General features: G+C 51.1%; 1 protein-coding gene across 3 annotated transcripts in view; it reads left to right on the top strand.

The window, feature by feature from the left end:
• SHANK1 (SH3 and multiple ankyrin repeat domains 1) overlaps positions 1-17,404 on the top strand; it is a 113,259-nt gene extending 95,855 nt beyond the window's left edge. Inside the window, exons 19-24 of one of the 3 annotated variants that reach the window (XR_015946537.1) lie at positions 1,627-1,650; positions 1,887-1,943; positions 5,289-5,413; positions 6,167-6,269; positions 8,907-11,435; positions 16,322-17,404. Coding sequence is in view for 2 of the 3 variants with exons in the window: in XM_088655022.1 (XP_088511148.1) it covers positions 1,627-1,650; positions 1,887-1,943; positions 5,289-5,413; positions 6,167-6,269; positions 8,907-11,352; positions 16,322-16,889 (3,323 nt within the window). In the remaining variant the exon portion in view is untranslated. The remainder of the gene's footprint in view (positions 1-1,626; positions 1,651-1,886; positions 1,944-5,288; positions 5,414-6,166; positions 6,270-8,906; positions 11,436-16,321) is intronic. The other 2 variants (XM_088655022.1, XM_060281102.2) reach the window with 2 other exon arrangements.
• Positions 17,405-17,666: the final 262 nt, after the last annotated feature.

Here is a 17,666-nt window from a genome sequence, read left to right on the forward strand (position 1 = left end):
GGGTGAGCTCCCGTTGCTCGGTCCCAGCTCCTGGCAACCTAGCAGTTCAAAAGCACGTCAAAATGCAAGTAGATAAATAGGAACCGCAACAGCGGGAAGGTAAACGGCGTTTCCATGTGCTGCTCTGGTTTGCCAGAAGCGGCTTTGTCATGCTGGCCACATGACCTGGAAGCTATACGCCGGCTCCCTCGGGCAAAATGCGAGATGAGCGCGCAACCCAGAGTCGGTCACGACTGGACCTAATGGTCAGGCGTCCCTTTACCTTCACCTTTACCCCTCCCAGATCTGTGATCTGATATCAGTGATCTTCCTGTCTCAAAGAACAAAGTAGCAGGGCTGATGCAAACATCTAACCCAGCCAAATATCCATATAATTTCAGGTGTGGAAAGGAGCGGCGATTAGATGAAGGGAAGCATATTTTTAGGCAGGGGGATATTTTAGGAAGCTTTCAGTAATACAAGGCGGCTTGAGGGCTTTTCATCAGTCCCCCTATTTTTGAAAACCTGAAGAGGAGCTGCTGCAAGTGACTAGGAAGCCCCACTGCTGACACACTATTGAAGTGGCACATCCCTGGAAACGGCACTCAGCCATTGTAGAATCTTAGAGTTGGAAGAGACCCCCAAAGGTCATCTAGTTCAACCCCCCTGCAATGCAGGAATCTCAGCTAAAGCACCAATGACATGATATCCATGACAGATGAACGCCGTGTAGTGTCATTTACGAGGACGTTTTTAAATCACAGCACAGCAGCTTGGGAGAAGCTCGCACATTTTTAAAGCGTGTTTTCAAAATAGGGGCAAATGAGATTTCAAAACCCCTCGGACAACTTTGTAACTGATAATACTACATGCACCCCACCTACCCACACGATAACACTAATTTCTCCCCTCCCCACCCGCAACAGGTGTCACCAAAGTCTCCCCAGGAAAGAAACGGCCAACAAGGGTGGAGGCTCATGGGGCGCAGGGCTAGGCATTCGGGGTGAGGAGTCCTAAAGCCTTATAGGAATCATGGCAGCATTGCCAGAATGTAGATACAGGTAGCCTAATACACTTCAAGTTATTTCTTATTTTTTAGAGAATGATTAAGTAGAATACTGCTTGCAGGCTTTACCTTCTATCTCCACTCATAACAGGGTTAGAGATGAGGGTGTCTTTGTCTTTTATGTTGTAATCATAGCCAGAGATTATTCGGTAGAAGCTAGGCCCTCACAGGCCGGCCCATGACTACAGCTCTTGGGTTGGGAGGATTCTCTGCCTCGCCCCCCACCCATCCTCAATTCATAGACTCCTAGAACTGTAGAGTTGGAAGGGACCATCAGGGTCATCTAGCCCAACCCCCGCGATGCATAAAACATTCTCCCAACGTGGGGCTCAGACCCACAACCCTGAGATTTATGAGTATCCTGCTCTATCAACTGAGCTTTTGTGGGCAGTGAAAGATGCCTCAGTGGCCGTGAGATGCCTTAATGCCCAGTATCTTCTCTCCCTCATCCTGCCCATATCCTTCGGTTGTTACAGGGGGTTTCCAGGCCTTCGCCCCCCCCCCCAGCTATACCTTTCTCCTCCCCCAAAAGTGGAAGTGCTAATTTCTTCCCCTCTTGCTATCTCCCTCCCACCATCCAGTCTCCCCCTGGAAAAAGAAAACAGGTGAGTGTCACGCATCCCTCACCTTGCCACACACGCACCAAGCCACCTCGCTTCTCTCTCATTGCCTCCCACCCACCCCTGCCCTGCACTCTCCCACCAACGCTCCCATCGGTTGCCGCTGCCGCCCCCCTCCCTCCGCACAGCTCCAGGAACCGGCCTTCCTAGACATGCCGTCCCCAGTCCACCCCCCCTGCACCTCCTACCCCCGTTATCCTCCCCTCCTGTCGTCTTTGCAGATTATGATCCGGCGATGGGCACTGATAAGAAGCGGACTGTCTATCAGATGGCTCTGAGTGAGTACCAAGCAGGCCCTGGCGACCGCCAACAGTCTGCGGGAGGGAATCTCGGGGCAAAGGCTGGGTACCTGCGCAGCAGCACTCCTCCTGGGTGCCCTCAGTTGGGAGCATTCCTAATGCTTCTTGCAAGAGGGGGCCCCCAGTTATTTCCTGCCTTTGCCTTTGCAGGTAACACAATTTGGCTTTTCATGCTGTGGGTTTTGCAGCACCGCGGTGTGAAATCTTCAGTTCTGTCTTTACTTTGGCGTACACGTGCAGAACAATATTCGAGGACTAGGGTGCATAGCCACAGCTAGGGTGTGTGGAATAGGTGTCAGCCTGCAAGCTCTTGCCAGTTCTTGAAATCCAACATTCTGGTGTTTGGGTAGCAGCCCCCTGCTGTTGGGGCTAGATCCAGGGCAGAAGCCAACAGGAAAAAAGAAGAAGAGATTTTCAGGTTTTCCTATCCCATAACAGCAGAGATGCAGAACTTTCGGCCTTCCATTCCAGATGTTGCTGCTGCACTACACCAATAATAATAATAATAATAATAATAATAATAATAATAATAATAATTTATTTATTTATTTATACCCTGCCCTCCCCGGCCAGGGCCAGGCTCAGGATGGCTAACACCAAATATGAATTACAATAAAACGTAATAGAAAACAACAGCAACAACAAACACAGTTAATTAAAATAAGGCTTAAAATACAGCTTAAAATGCAGCCTCATTTTAGAAGTAGCCCATAAATCAAGACCATAAAGGGAGGAAACATCAGATATTCACCCGAGCCAGCTATCCATGCTGGTCCTACCTGGGCCAGCAAAAAGCCAAGGGAAAATTTATATACCAAATCCCATATAAGGGGTCATCCATGCTGGCTGTTGGGGCTTCTTCTTCTTCTTCTTCTTCTTCTTCTTCTTCTTCTTCTTCTTCTTCTTCTTCTTCTTCTTCTTCTTCTTCTTCCTTTTATGATGGTGATGGTGATGATGTCTCTTTTTCTAGTGCACGTCAGACTTTCGGGAAATCTCTGGAAAGAACCCAGGAATTTATTATTTTATTTATTTATTTATTTATTTATTTATACCCTGCGCATCTGGCTGGGTTTCCCCAGCCACTCTGGGCAGCTCCCAACAGAATATTAACAACACAATAAAACATCAAACATTAAAAACTTCCCTAATCAAGGCTGTCTTCTAAAAGTCTGGTAGTTGTTTGTTGTTGACATCTGATGGGAGGGTGTTCCACAGGGTGGGCGCCACTACCGAGAAGGCCCTCTGCCTGGTTCCCTGTAACCTCACTTCTTGCAGTGAGGGAACCGCCAGAAGGCCCTTGGAGCTGGACCTCTGTGTCCAGGCAGAACGATGAGAGTGGAGACGCTCCTTCAGGTATACTGGGCCGAGGCCCTTTAGGACTTTAAAGGTCAGCACCAACTTTGAGTTGTGCTCAGAAACGTACTGGGAGCCAATGTAGGTCTTTCAGGACCGGTGTTATATGGTCTCGGCGGCCACTCCCAGTCACCAGTCTAGCTGATGGAAGCTGGTGTACAGCTCACAATGAATGGGCTGTGAGGAGAACCAGTCTTGCCTTCTTTGCCAAATGGCTGGGAGGTACACACACAAAACCCCAAATACCAATCAGGTTGTTTGATGTGGTTTTACTTGTTGAAGGGGGGTCAGTGTCTGGTAGCAGGGTGGGCTTGCAGCAGCACTGACAGTGTCATCTTTAAGGCTCGGGGTTTGAGCCAAGGGTGTTGTTGTTTAGTCGTTTAGTCGTGTCCGACTCTTTGTCACCCCATGGACCATAGCACGCCAGGCACTCCTGCCTTGCACTGCCTCCCGCAGTTTGGTCAAACTCATGTTCGTAGCTTCGAGAACACTGTCCAACCATCTTGTCCTCTGTCGTCCCCTTCTCCTAGTGCCCTCAATCTTTCCCAACATCAAGGTCTTTTCCAATGATTCTTCTCTTCTCATGAGGTGGCCAAAGTATTGGAGCCTCAGCTTCACGATCTGTCCTTCCAGGGAGCACTCAGGGCTGATTTCCTTAAGAATGGATAGGTTTGATCTTCTTGCAGTCCATGGGACTCTCAAGAGTCTCCTCCAGCACCATAAGTCAAAGGGTACTGACTCCCAAGCATAAAAGTTCCCGGCTTTCCGAGAGGGCTGGTGGTGAGGAAGTGTAGTCTTGTGTGGGCATGGGCAGAAGGTGGGCTAGTGGGAAATGCAAAGAGGTCAGGTGGAGCTTGCATGCACAAGATCCAGTTAGAAAAAAAAACCCCAGCATCTCTAGTTAGAAGCTTAACTCAGGCAGCAGGGCTAGGAGAGTCTCCCCCGCTAACCTTGATGCCCTTCAGATGATCTTGGACCCTCAAGGCTCAACCCCTACAACCATCAGCTGCAGCCAAGAAGGCCAGTGGTCAGGAATTATGAGAGTTGTAGTCTAAAGCTGAAACATCCCAGCATAAGGCATTCTCCAAAGTTCGTCTGATCTTGGTCTGGTCCTGCAACGCACTTTCTTAGGCAAGAATGCAGATTCGGACAGCTCAGCGTAGATTCAGTATGCGGCTTGGAACCCTCGTACCTACGGGACCGCCTCTCCTGGTATGCCCCGCGGAGGACCTTAAGGTCCACAAACAACAATACTTTGGAGATCCCGAGCCATAAGGTGGCTAGATTGGCCTCTACTAGAGCCAGGGCCTTTTCAGTATTGGCCCCGACTTGGTGGAACGCTCTTTCACAGGAGACCAGGGCCCTGCGGGATTTGTCATCTTTCCGCAGGGCCTGCAAGACAGAGCTGTTCCGCCTGGCCTTTGGGTTGGACTTAGCTTGACCCCAGTGTTTTCCTCCCTCATGGCCTGGATTTATGGACTACTTGAAATGAGGCTGCATTTTAAATTTTAATACTGTATTTTAATCTGTATTTTAATTAATTGTTTTTATGTTTTATTGTGGTTTTGTTGGTGTGAGCCGCCCTGAGCCCGGTTTTTGACTGGGGAGGGCGGGGTATAAATAAAAAATTTTATTATTATTATTATTATTATTATTATTATTATTATTATTATATGGATCCCAGGATGCAATTTGTCCCTGTAAATTTTAAGCACACCAGTGGACTGTAGGGTTCTTAATTTTAAAAATAAGAATAGACTACATGAGACTGAAATCAGGTCACCCTTAGCGAAATCTTGAGGCCTGAGCTTGGGAGAGGAGGAACCTCCGATTCTTGGGTTCCATTTTCTGTCTAGGAGCAGACCAGTCGAGAGGAGCGCCCCCTGAGCCTGATGGGCAAAGGCACATAGGCGTGCTCTACGTGGGGATGGTTGTAATCTTGCCTCTTTCTGTGATTCTGCCTCATTTCAGACAAATTGGACGAGATCCTGGCAGCAGCTCAACAGACAATCAACGTGGGGGATGGATGTGGCAGCGGAGGGCTTCCTTCCTTGGGGAAATCTCGGGGTGCTGCCAAGAACTATTTCTCTGCTGAGGTAGGATGGAGCACAGCTCACCAGTGGAGCAGACATCTAGCAAGCTCTGTTGTTGTTTTGATCAAAGTTTCCCTATGCAGAGAGTGAAACGCTGGCTAAAAAAAGTATTCTTTTAAATGCAATTGCCAGTATTTTCCCTCCGAGTTTTCCTCTTCAAGTGTCTGTTGTTAAATGCTATCTACTTGATACTCTAATATTCTGTGGCTATTAAGCATCCTCACTAATCCGTTTGGGGGGATCATTTTTGCCCCATCTAAGTTTGGGGTGTGTGTTTTGTTTTGCTTTACTTCTGCAAACCTTAGTATCCGGTACTAAATACTTGAGTTCACGATTAGAGTGATAGTTTATCTTATCTTCTCTGGGAGAGGGGAAACCAATAGTTTTGATAATGTTGGTAATGTTTCTGTTTGTACCTATATTCTTTCTCTTGAAAACTAATAAAATATATTAGTTTTTTTAATAAATAAAAAATAAATAGAATGATAGTTCATTATTGCTGCTACATCCACCCACCATGGGCGTAGGCAGGGGGGGCAGCCCCCCCCCAATCAAGCAAGTACTGTACTGTAAACAAAAATACTTAACTAAATGGCCAATTGCATCGCAGATACCTCCGTTCTGCCCCCCCCAACATAAAGCCTGCCCCCCCCCAAAAAAAATCCTGACTACACCAGTCTCTCTGAGTCCTTTCATCTGTTCTTACAGCCTCACTTGCCAGTTCTCTGGCTTCATCTTTTTCTTTCTTTCTTTCAGCCCAGTTTTGAACAGCACCGTCTGAGTCAGGCCAGTTACGAGCGCCCATCCTACCTGCCAGCCAGTCACCCCCCAGGCATGATGCTCCGCCAGAAGTCTATTGGTGAGGCGGGGGTCGGGAGGGTGTGCAGTAGGCTCTGCAATTGGAACTGAAGGAGAATTGGGGCTGTGGGGAGACAGAGGCAGCCAGGCACCCCTCCCCATGATCATGTTCATCCATGGAATTGTACATTTACCACATACTAGTCCAGTTGTCTGCAGCACTGATCATTCACGGCGAAAAAAATCCCACTACCGGGAATAAAGGTTTCCATGAGTTATAGGTAAAGGTAAAGGGACCCCTGACCATTAGGTCCAGTCGTGACCGACTCTGGGGTTGCGCACTCATCTCGCATTATTGGCCGAGGGAGCCAGCGTACAGCTTCCAGGTCATGTGGCCAGCATGACAAAGCCGCTTCTGGCAAACCAGAGCAGCACATGGAAACGCCGTTTTCCTTCCCGCTGTAGCGGTCCCTATTTATCTACTTGCATTTTGACGTGCTTTCGAACTGATAGGTTGGCAGGAGCTGGGACCGAGCAACGGGAGCTCACCCCGTCACAGGGATTCGAACCGCCGACCTTCTGATCAGCAAGCCCTAGGCTCAGTGGTTTAACCACATACTGCCCAGTATATCAATGGGCAGTATATCAATATTGTATCATCCAAAACCGGTTTGAAGTCCATATGGTGATATCGGTTTCATAATTTTTGACCTGGCAATATATTGTGAATCATGATGTGTATGTGTGTGTGTGTGCTATTCCAAAGTCACAACATGGGGGGAAACATGAAGCCAGCCAGTGCTTCTCTCGACTCCTGCAGCCCCTGTTAACTCTGCTGGCTCAGCTGTCCCCTGCCTCCTACAGGGGGCAGCAAATCACAAGAGCAGACGCTGGCAAAAATCACGATGCAGGAAAAACCGTGAAGCCAGCCGATGTCTCTACATAGCTCCATCCGTATTTCAGACATCGTGATGAATATTGCGACGTTTAGCTGGTGATAATATCACGATGTTGAAAACCAGGTATCGCCCAGCCCTACTATGAGATTAGGTTATTGCAAGGTGTTATGGGGGGGGGGGCTGTATGTGTTAGCATCTATTGGAACCCATCACTTAAAACAGGGACAGGGGAACTTTTTGAGCCCTTGGGCCACATTTTCTTCTGGGCAAGCTTCCAGGGGCCACATGTCGGGGCCAGAGGTCAGAGTTGGGAGAAGCAACACATTTTACAGCAGGTTCATTCCTACACACACTCAGCCGCCCCTCCCTGCCCTCCATTCTGGAACGCAAAAGGCAATACCATAGTTCAATGATAATGGCAAAAACTCTCATCAATGTATGTGCAAAGCAGGGGTGTAGTTGGCAGTGTGTGTGTGTGTGTGTGTGTGTGTGTGTGTGTGTGTGTGTAGAATCGCAAGAGCCAGATACCGGTAGGGAGCCTTGGAGGGTCACATGAGGCTCCCAGGCCTGAGGTCCCCCCACCTCTGCCTTAAAGTAAATTATATTAGATTTATATACCGTCCTTCATCACAAGATCTCAGGGCAATTCACAGGATAAAAATACCAGGGAGAAACACCAGTAAATAGTTAAAACAAAACAATGCCCTCCCCGCCCCCCAACACATTTAAAAGGCTATAGAATATTAATCGGCCTTCTAAAACAAAAACACAGAAATAGATATACAGATTAATATATAGCACTTAAAAATGATTTAAGACAACCTCACCCACCCTCACATAAACAACGCTCACCCAAGTTAAAACCTCATCACCATTAAAACCATAATATTAGCATAAGGGGGCTGGCCCAGGCCTTCGTTCCACCTCCAAAGGGACGACACACTTTGGGGGTGGCTCCACTGGGGGTGGCCTCAGGGCAGGCAAGCTGGCTTTACAGAGCTGCCCCAGCAACTGGTGCATGCCTAGCTGGGGCAGCAAGTGTTTCCAATGCTGCCTGCCTACCTGCCCAGGGTCCTGGTCTCTGCCCTACTTGTACAGCTGTAGCCAGGTCCTGGTCTGGAGATCGAGTAGAGGCCACAGGTCCAGCAGTTGTCAAAACTAAAAGTCCCCGCCTCCCCATTGCCATTTCTGTCTCTACCTCTCCAGGGTTTCTTGCAAGCAATTGAAGACTGTTCCTGCATGCAGCCTGTCTTTGCTCCTCCCATTTCATACCTCTCCTGGTTCTGGGAGTTGGGAGGGGAGCTTGTCACAGCAGGAGGAGACACCTGTGACTCTTCACCAACCTGACTCATCTCTTCCTCCTGACTTCCCTCCTCTCACTCACCTGCTTCAGCTTCTGCCTCCGATTCTGGACTTCTCTCTGCCACAGACTCTCCCAGCTCACTGAACCATGTTACTCCTTCAGCTTCTGATATCTCACCACCACCACCACCACAACTCGGACTCTGAGCTTTCTTCCCTTGGGGGTTCGCCAACTAGTGCCTCCCAGCATTCATGGTCCAAGCAGTCCATGACAGCAGATATGAACGGGAAGGGCCGGGAAGAAAGAGGGAGTTCTCTTTGCTTAGAGCAGGGTGGGGAAGCCTGCAGCTCCATGTGGTGTTGCCCGACTCCAACTCCTATCAGTCCTAGCAGACAGGACTAATGAGTCGAGGATGATGGGGGCTGTAGGGCTGCAGGTTAGACAATGGAGTTATGGGAGAACCGTTTGGTGATGATAGCATTCCTTCTCTCCCCAGGTGCTGCTGAGGATGACAAGCCCTACCTCACTCCCCCTGCCATGAAGTTCAGCCGCAGCCTTTCAGTCCCCGGTTCCGACGACATCCCCCCGCCTCCAACCACCTCCCCTCCAGACCCCCCATACAGCAGCACCACGCCCTCAGCATCCGGGCGTGCCACACCCTTGGCCCGTTCCACCTTCAACCCCAGCAGCGAGGCCAAGCTCTACTCAGCTTCCCTGCACCAGGAACCATCCTATGAGCCGCGCTCCCGCGACAAGATGTCCCTCTACCGCCAGGAGTCTGAGGCGGGGGCCGAGGGGTCGACCGCCCGCGGCTGGCGGGGCCACACCCCCGACCTGCGCTACTACAACCTGCCACCACGGGCCACCAACACCGCCATGTACGTCCCCACCAAGCCCATGCGGCGGAAGGGGCCACTTGTCAAGCAGACCAAAGTGGAAGACGAGCAGCGCCAGCAGCAGGGAGCCTCTGCCTCCCAGGCGCAGCCGTCGCCTCTGCAGCCCCAGATGCCCGCCCCACCGGAAAAGAGCTCCATCCCTATCCCTACCATCATAATCAAAGCCCCCTCGACCAGCAGCAGCGGGCGCAGCAGCCAGGGGAGCAGCATGGAGGCGGAGAGCCAGCCAGAGACAGCAGTGCCTGTCCCCTCACTCCAGCTCCACAACAGCATGGATTTCACCAGCCAGTTTGGGGCGGCCCTGGTCGGGGCTGCCCGGCGGGACCGCGAGTGGTACAGTGAGGCTCGCCGCAAGTCTGCCCTCTTCCTCTCCACCGAGCAGCCGGACGACGACTCTCAACAGACGCCCATGCCCCGTCTCCGCCACTCCAAATCCATCGACGAAGGCATGTTCTCCAGCGAGCCGTACATCCAGCTCAACATGGCTCCCTGCTTTGGCAGCAGCAGTGGCAGCGGGAGCAGCTCTGGTTACCTCCCGGCTCGAGCCGCGAAGACGTACGGAGCCAGCACCACCAGCGCCTTCACTTCTGTGTGCTCCAGTTTCCTGCCGCAGTTACAAGCCCACTCAACGCCTCTCATTCACCCGCTGACGGGCAAGATTTTAGACCCTGGATCCCCCTTGGGACTGGCCCTGGTGGCTCGTGAGCGGGCCTTGAAGGAGTCCCAGTCCCAGCAAGAGAGCCGAGATGACAGGCATTCGCGCCCGTCCTCACCCCGGTTCGGAGAGGCTCCCAAAACGCCAGAGTCTCCTGGAAGCTCCATCCTGCGGCTCTGGGGGACGCCGGAGCAGCAGCAGCACCATCACCACCACCACCACCACCAGCGCCCGGCATCACCACGGAAAGAGCCCGAGAGCCCCCGGCATCCCTCTCCTGAGCAGCAGCAGCACCCTCCATCCTCGGCCAAAGGCGCGCCATGGGAGAAGCGGCCTGAGGAAGGGGAGAAGCTGGAGCTGCATGTGCGTTTCATGGAGAACTGCCGCCCAACAGAGGAGGAGGAAGGGGGGCAGGAGGGTGGGAAAGCTGAGGTGGCCACTGCCCCCGCGGAGCGCGTGGCCGAGGAAAACGGGCTCCCTTTGCTGGTGCTGCCCCCTCCCGCCCCGTCCATCGATGTGGATGACGAATTTGTGTTCACCGAGCCGCTCCCGCCGCCCCTCGAGTTCTCCAACAGCTTTGACAAGCCCGAGTCACCCCCCAAAGCCGCCAATGAAGTCCCTGCTGCAATGACCCCTCCGGCCGCACCCCCTGCTCCAGCCGCCTTAGACTCCACGGCATCCAGCTTGACATCCTACGACAGCGAGGTGGCCACCCTGACCCAAGCCGGCACAGCGGAAGCCAAGGAAGCCCCTCATGTCAACTTCTCTTCCGTCGTGTCCTCCATCGCCATCCCTCCTGCTGAGGCCCCCGAAGCTGTGACGGACTCGGGGATCGAGGAGGTGGACAGCCGCAGCAGCAGCGACCACCACCTGGAGACCATCAGCAGCGTTTCGACTCTGTCCAGCATGTCTGGGGAAGGCACCGAACTCTTGGACACCTACATCACCTATTTGGACGGGCAGGCTTTTGGGGGAAGCAGCGGCAGCGGAGGAGGCAGCAGCAGTGGTGGTGGCGGCGGAGGCAGCACAGAGAAGAGCCCCCTGCAGACCAAGCTACGCTCGCGGCCATTCCCCGGTCGCATGCCGGTGGCAACCCCCACCAGCTCCACCATCTCGGTTTCTGCATGTACTGAGAACATGTTTGCCCTCACACCCGCTCCGCCCTACCACCAGCAGCCGGCCGCTGCCGAGCCGGGCAAGGAGCTGCAGCGGAAATCCCCGACGCTGCCATGGGAGGAATCCAAGGCCTCCCCCATGTCCACCATGAAGGCCAGCATCATCAGCGAGCTGAGCACCAAGCTGCAGCAAATGGGCGGGGTGTCGTGGTCACGTCCGCCCGACTCGGTGGCTTCTTTCGGTTCAGAGAGGCCCAGCTCCTTGCAGAGGCAAAGGTACTAGGCGACTGGAGCAGGAGGAGGAGGAACAGGAAGCAGGAAGCCAGCCCCGTGCATGCCGCATCTCGTGTTTCAGTTGGGTTTGTCTCCTTTTCTCATTCTCCCGTCAATGCTTGCTTTTTTATGATTTTTATTTTTTCCTTTTTTTTCCTACCACCATTACATCATTTGGTGTGCTGGCAGACACAGGGCAAGGGGGTGTGCCCTTTTATGGAGCACTTGGCCCATCTTGTTCAGCGGGTATGTGTGGTGCATATATTTACTGTACCACTGGCTTGCAGTTGTATGTGTGTGTGCGCGCACTGACCATCCCAGCTGCTTTTTGCGTGCACTCAGAACACAGGCACAGCTCCTCCTTAGACATCCAAGGAGACCATCCAAACCAGCAGCATGACTATAGAAGCATATACATGTATTTAGGGTCTGTTGGCATTTTTGTGCATCTTGCACGCACAAAGTGTATATACCTTTTTCTTGTACTGTACTCAGATATGTTCAGGCAAAGGTCTCTTCAAGCCAATAATGGGCAAGACTCTTCCTCTAACATCTAACGTTTGCTCCTAAAGGATCAGAGAGAGACACAAGTATTTTGAAAGTCACCAAGCCATTGGGTTTCACAGCACATCGTGGCAGGGATCAGGAAACAGCCCTTTTTGACTAGCCCACAACATGTTGACCCACCCTGCTGAATGGAGCTCATTTTGGCTTGCTTGGTGACAACCCCTTGATTATATTACACTGCAGACGGGCAGCAAAAATTGTCAGCCTTGGTCATGATAGGCCACCACGCATGGGTGGTGGGGCTGGGTTTGCCTTGATGCGCTGGGGACCCAAATGGTGTGTAAGTGTGTAGAGGAGGAAGATTTCCCATTTGGGGATGGAGGCCTGTAGTTCAGTGGTAGACCATCTGTTTTCCATGCAAAGGCCCCATGTCAAATCCCCAACCTCTCCAGGCAGGCTGCTTTTTTGAAACCCCAAAGAACATCTCCCAGTCAGCGTAGACAGTATGGACCCAGTGGTCTGACCTGGTATGGGGCAACTTTCTGTGTTCCTGTGTTCTTCGTGTAGCGTTCACATTTCGTTTTGTGGAGGGGATCCTTTCTGCTGAAGATCCTGTTGGTGTTTGCTGTGCAGCACTTGCCTACACCATACATGTTTGTTGTTGGTTGCATATTGTGCAGCACTTGCCTTGCAGAGCTTTGCATCCTAGTGTGCACGGAGTTTACACTCTGGGGAGGATGCTGGTCCCTGCCCCCCACTAAACAAGGGACAAACTCCCTGTGACCCACCAGGTCTGGAAATGACTTTCCAACTTGGTGCGACAGCACTAGGGCGGGGTGAAATTCTCCCCGTGCAGTTTTCCATTGCAAAATTCCTTTCTTCCCCCATAGTTGCAATTAGCCCTACTAGAGGCAGGAAGACAAGTGTCTTTGTTGAATATGCCATTTTCCTTCCGCACCCCTCTCTCCAAGCAAGTCATAGCCAAAGGCAGGAAAGGATTTTGATGGGGAAAACGGTGTGAGAGGGAAACTCCCCCAGCACCCCTCTCCCAGTCAAATTCCAGACACACACCTCTGCTTTTAGGCTTTTCTTTTTTAAAAAAATAAAATAAAATTAGATAACTTAAGAATATGCTCTAAATTGCAAACAGGACTTTGCTACAGTTTTGTGTTGCAAGGAAAGACTGGTAATGAGGGACAAGCTGTCACTAAGGGCTAATCCAGACTGCCTTTAGTGCTGCATTCCTAGGCACAGGCACACGATTTAAAGCTCTGTGTCTGAGCATTGTCGGGGATTTTTTTTTTTTTGTCCTGGCGCTTTTCCCTGGGAAAACATTACAACACCCTGGTCCCTTACAACACCCTGGTCCCAAGTTGTTTGTTGGCCCTACACCAGGGGCAAGGAACCTGTGGCACTCCACATGAGCTCACATCATCCCCGATTATTCGCCCTGCTTGGCTGGGGCTGATGGGAGCTGGAGTGCAACAGCATCTGCAAGGCTGCTGGTTCCACATCCGCGGACTCCACACACACATCCTTGCTCAGCTTCTGTGTCACGGAATATTCCATGCTAGGGTCTTCTCCTTCCTAGCTGAGGTTGTGTTCCTGTAGCCACCTGCTCCTCTCTTTACACCTCCGAAGTGGACTGGGTCCACCCTCAGTCTGCTGGCACTTGCACAAGCACTTGTGCTTCCAGATGCACACACTTGCGGAGAGGCATAGGCATTGTGGGTCCACAACACTCTCCATTCAACGCAGTCGCATTGCTGAGTTTTATTTGCTCCATTCTGTCATTCATCTGCGGTCACACATCTGCGCTGGGAGAATTTCACTTGCCGTTCCTCCGATGCCGTGGAGTTGGAAAAGAGAAAAGTTGGGATCTTACGCCCAACACACGTAATCAAAGCTGCTTGTCTTTGAATGGGTAGGAAAGATCGGCTGACAAGTTAGGACTCCTGTGTATTTTGTGGGATGGGTTGGGAGTCCTTATTTCAGGGGAGGGGTCCTGGGTATTTTAAATGGGGTGGTGGGAAGAGAAGCAGTGGGATGCATAGTCTAATGTAGCCATTCCCAACCTGGTGTCCTCCAGACATTCTGAACTACAACTCTTAGCAGGCTCAGGCAGGATGATACGCACCGTAGTCCAAAACATCTTATGGTCCCCAGGTAAAGGGAGATGCTCTAATGGGTTATATCAGAAGAGCCATAACTTCTGGGCACTATGGGAAGGTGGGGTGAGGGGTATGGTATGGTACAAGATGCTCTGGAATGGAGGTAGGGAAACAGATGACTTCTGGGAGAAGAGAACCATTCCTGAATTCATTGGGAGTGGAATGAATTCTTCCTTCAGAGGCTACTCTAGTAAGCATATCTCCTTCCCACAAGGCAGTTCTGTTCTGCTTGATCCATCCTCTTTCCTAGTGTGAGACAGGCTTGCTGTGGGTCCCTCAATTGCCAGCTCAGTGCACTTCATTCTCCCAGTATGGAAGATAGACTGGGGAAAGTTCCATAGGGCTCCCCCTATTGAGTTCCATTGATGGTGCGCATCTCAGAGAAGAAGCCTGTTTTTCTTATCAAGTTGCTTCCCTTTTCTTGGTCATTATGAAGCAGGGCCTCAAGCCCTGTGTGACCCAAGTTAACTTGAGTGCTCAAGTTGCAATGCCTTTCTGATTGCACACAGGAGCTTTGTGAATACCACAGGGGGATGACTGAACTTGGAAGGATTTTCATTCATTCCAAAATCCTGTTGTGTGTGCTTTTTTAAAAATGGTAATGAATACATTCAGGGGGGGTGCTATTCTGATATTCTGATTCAGAAACATCTGAAACCTAAGTTGTTCCATGAGAGTCAATTCAGTCAAGGCCAATTTTTGATGAAGACTCGGGGCTTGTGTACATTTCCACTTGTGCTGTGTCTAGAAATCATGGGTCGGAGTGGTTTTCTGCTTGACCCTCACTTTTGAGGCAAGGGTCTGAGCAGTTTCCCCCTTGCCTATCTCCTTTCCAAGGGAAAACCCACTTTTTAGCAATAGATCAGAACAATGCTGGTAAGGGCTGATGGGAGTTGGAGTCCCTAGAAGACCACAAGTAACCTACCCTTGGAGGAGGCCAAGCCTCCTGACTTTCAGAATGGAGTTAGGCTCCATGGAGATGCCTCTCTGATTGTCACGGCAACCCTGGCAGAAGCTTCGTTTTTTTAAAAAAAAAACTCCCAACCACCAAGTCTATTTTTACGCTTGCTGAAGTCTAAATTTTTTTTTTTTTTTTCACCATGTGTTCCCGTTTGGTTGTGGGATTTTCCCTATGTCTGTTGTGGCCCACTGTTATGCCAACCAAACAAATGTGGGGAAGACGGAAATGGCAGCAGACAGTGCAAGCGAGCTTCTCCTTTTGAATGAATGTGTCATGGTTAGGGGTGGAAATGTGCCTTATGTCAGACCATTCCTGTTCCACTGTTGAGGAACTTTTACCAGCTTCATGAAGGATCACCAAGCAGACGTTACAGTGATTGATGGTGCGTAGCTGCATTTTCTTTGGAGCAGTGCTCCATATCTAGCATAGCTTGCACCATGGATCCTCCCTTCTCTGCACCTGCTGCCAGCAACCTCTTGATGCTGGCAAGAGGATCCAGGTGTGGAAGCCATCTAGGTGTGGAGAGAGCTGCCACATGGAAATGGTCTCTGTCCTGGATATGGTAATGTGGATTCTCCTTACTGCAACCTTCTGGTTCTCCATCTTCAAAGGTAATTTGAGAAAGACCAGCATAGCTTCATTTATATGAGGAGTTTGCTGTCTCATGTGGTTTTGTCCTTCGTTGGCAGTGCTCCTGCAAATCAGTGCTCAGTCACTTTAATATCTTCCTCCAGATATTTGTGAGTTTTTAAACATATATATATCTAAAACAGCAGTGAGAAAAGTGTGTGTGTGTGTTAAAGCTTATTTTCCCTGCAGGCTGGTTTTCTTATAAACTTCTGCCTCACTGAACTTTTTACCCATGGGGACAACAAGCTGTGTGGAGAACGATTTCTATAAGAAAAACAACCCTCAGGGCAAGAGAGGAGCATCCCCTCCCCCCAAACTTTCATTCCAGATTGCAACATCCCACATCTGCTTTGGGTTTGTTGGATTTCCAAAAAAAGGATTATTGTGTCTGATCATTGCATGTGTGTGACTGGAAGTGTACATAGTTTTCAGCCGAAGTCCAGGTACTGAGATGTATGCCAGCAAGTGATTTCATACACCAAGGGTGGAGAAGGGGACCTCTGCAATGAGTTGAATCTACAGCACTCGTTGGGTCCCATCGTCCTTGACTGTTGACCATGCTGGCTGGGACTGATGGGAGTTGGGAGCCCCAACAGGGTCACAGTTTCCACATCTCTATCATAGGCAGCAGTGCAGGGAAGCCAATCTTTTACTCCAGCTCATGTTTTCATCTGGCTAACCATCACTTGTTCCTTCCCTGCAGGCTCCCAGATGAGACGTCCCCATCACTGATTTCCTCCAAGCCTGTAAGCAGCCTTTTCCATAACTGGCCTAAGTCCCCCCAGGGCAAGCACCCCAAAAGCGTGGAGTTTGACATCCGTCCAGCCCTGCGGCGTGCCCCGAGCCCAGCTGCCCTGCCCAGTGAGCACAAGATTAGCCCTGCCCCCAGGCCATCCTCCCTCCCTATCCTGCCTTCTGTGCCCATATACACCGGCGTCTTCGATCTCCGCGGCTCGCCCACTTCTGGCGGCGAGCACCCTTTCCCCGGCTTCCCCTCGGGCAGCCGCTCTTTGTCTCCCACCCACTTCCTGCCGCCGGCCACGGACAAGCCGTTCGGCTCCAAGCCACTGCCTTTCTGGACCAAGTACGACGTGGCTGACTGGCTGGAGTACCTGAAGCTGGGCGAGCACCGCGATCGGTTCCTGGACAACGAAATCGACGGCTCTCACCTGCCGTCCCTCACCAAGGAAGATTTCATTGACCTGGGCGTGACGCGAGTTGGGCACCGCATGAACATTGCCCGTGCCCTCAAGTTTTTTCTGGAGAGGTGATGGGGGAAACCGCCCTGCCCTGGGGAGCCTCTCGCCTGAATGTACAATGGACCTCCACCAGTGGGGAGAAGTGGGGGGGGGTGGAGGGGTTGCAGCTGTGGGGCTAGGCACAGGGGAAGCTGCGAGGAGAGACCCTGCGGGTGAGGGTGGGGATCCCCCCCTGGCAGAGAGTTACTTGGAGAAGCTTACCAAAGCTTGCCTGGGCACCCTCAGGGGTGTGCACTTTCCTCCTCTGCGATGCCATGTAGCAGTTTGCCCATTTCACTCATCCTACAGCTGCCGCCGACACAGCATACGGACACTTCACTTGCAGAGCATCGCTTTCCAAGTTATATATAAGTGTGTGCGTTTCAAGTGTGCAAATCTGCTTACATGCACTTGCCCTTCAGTGCTCCATTGGCGTTGCAGCTTGCTTCATCACCTTCGCTGCCTCGAATGGATGGCGCCAGCTGTCCAGCAGCTCATGCCTGCATGTATATATAGATAGAGAAAATAGATATCTATATTTCATCCTCCATGCTGCTGATTGTTCTTACTTTGCAGCTGTTTGCACATCAGTTCATCTAACCATGTAACAGCTTGCCTTGTGCATCTTCACAGTACCAGGGTTGTTATGTACTCTGCCTTTTATATAAAAAAAGAACCTCTGAGAAAAGTAAATTTGCATATATGCTTACTTTGCAAAATTAATTATGTGCAGGCTGTTGCAAGAGGAGGGCCCAGATCCCACAAACTCGTTAGGAATCTCCCTGAGCCGCTTTCTTCCTCCCCAGACCC

Source organism: Zootoca vivipara, chromosome 12, assembly GCF_965207765.1.
Source record: "Zootoca vivipara chromosome 12, rZooViv2.hap1.1, whole genome shotgun sequence".
Taxonomy (NCBI): domain Eukaryota; kingdom Metazoa; phylum Chordata; class Lepidosauria; order Squamata; family Lacertidae; genus Zootoca; species Zootoca vivipara.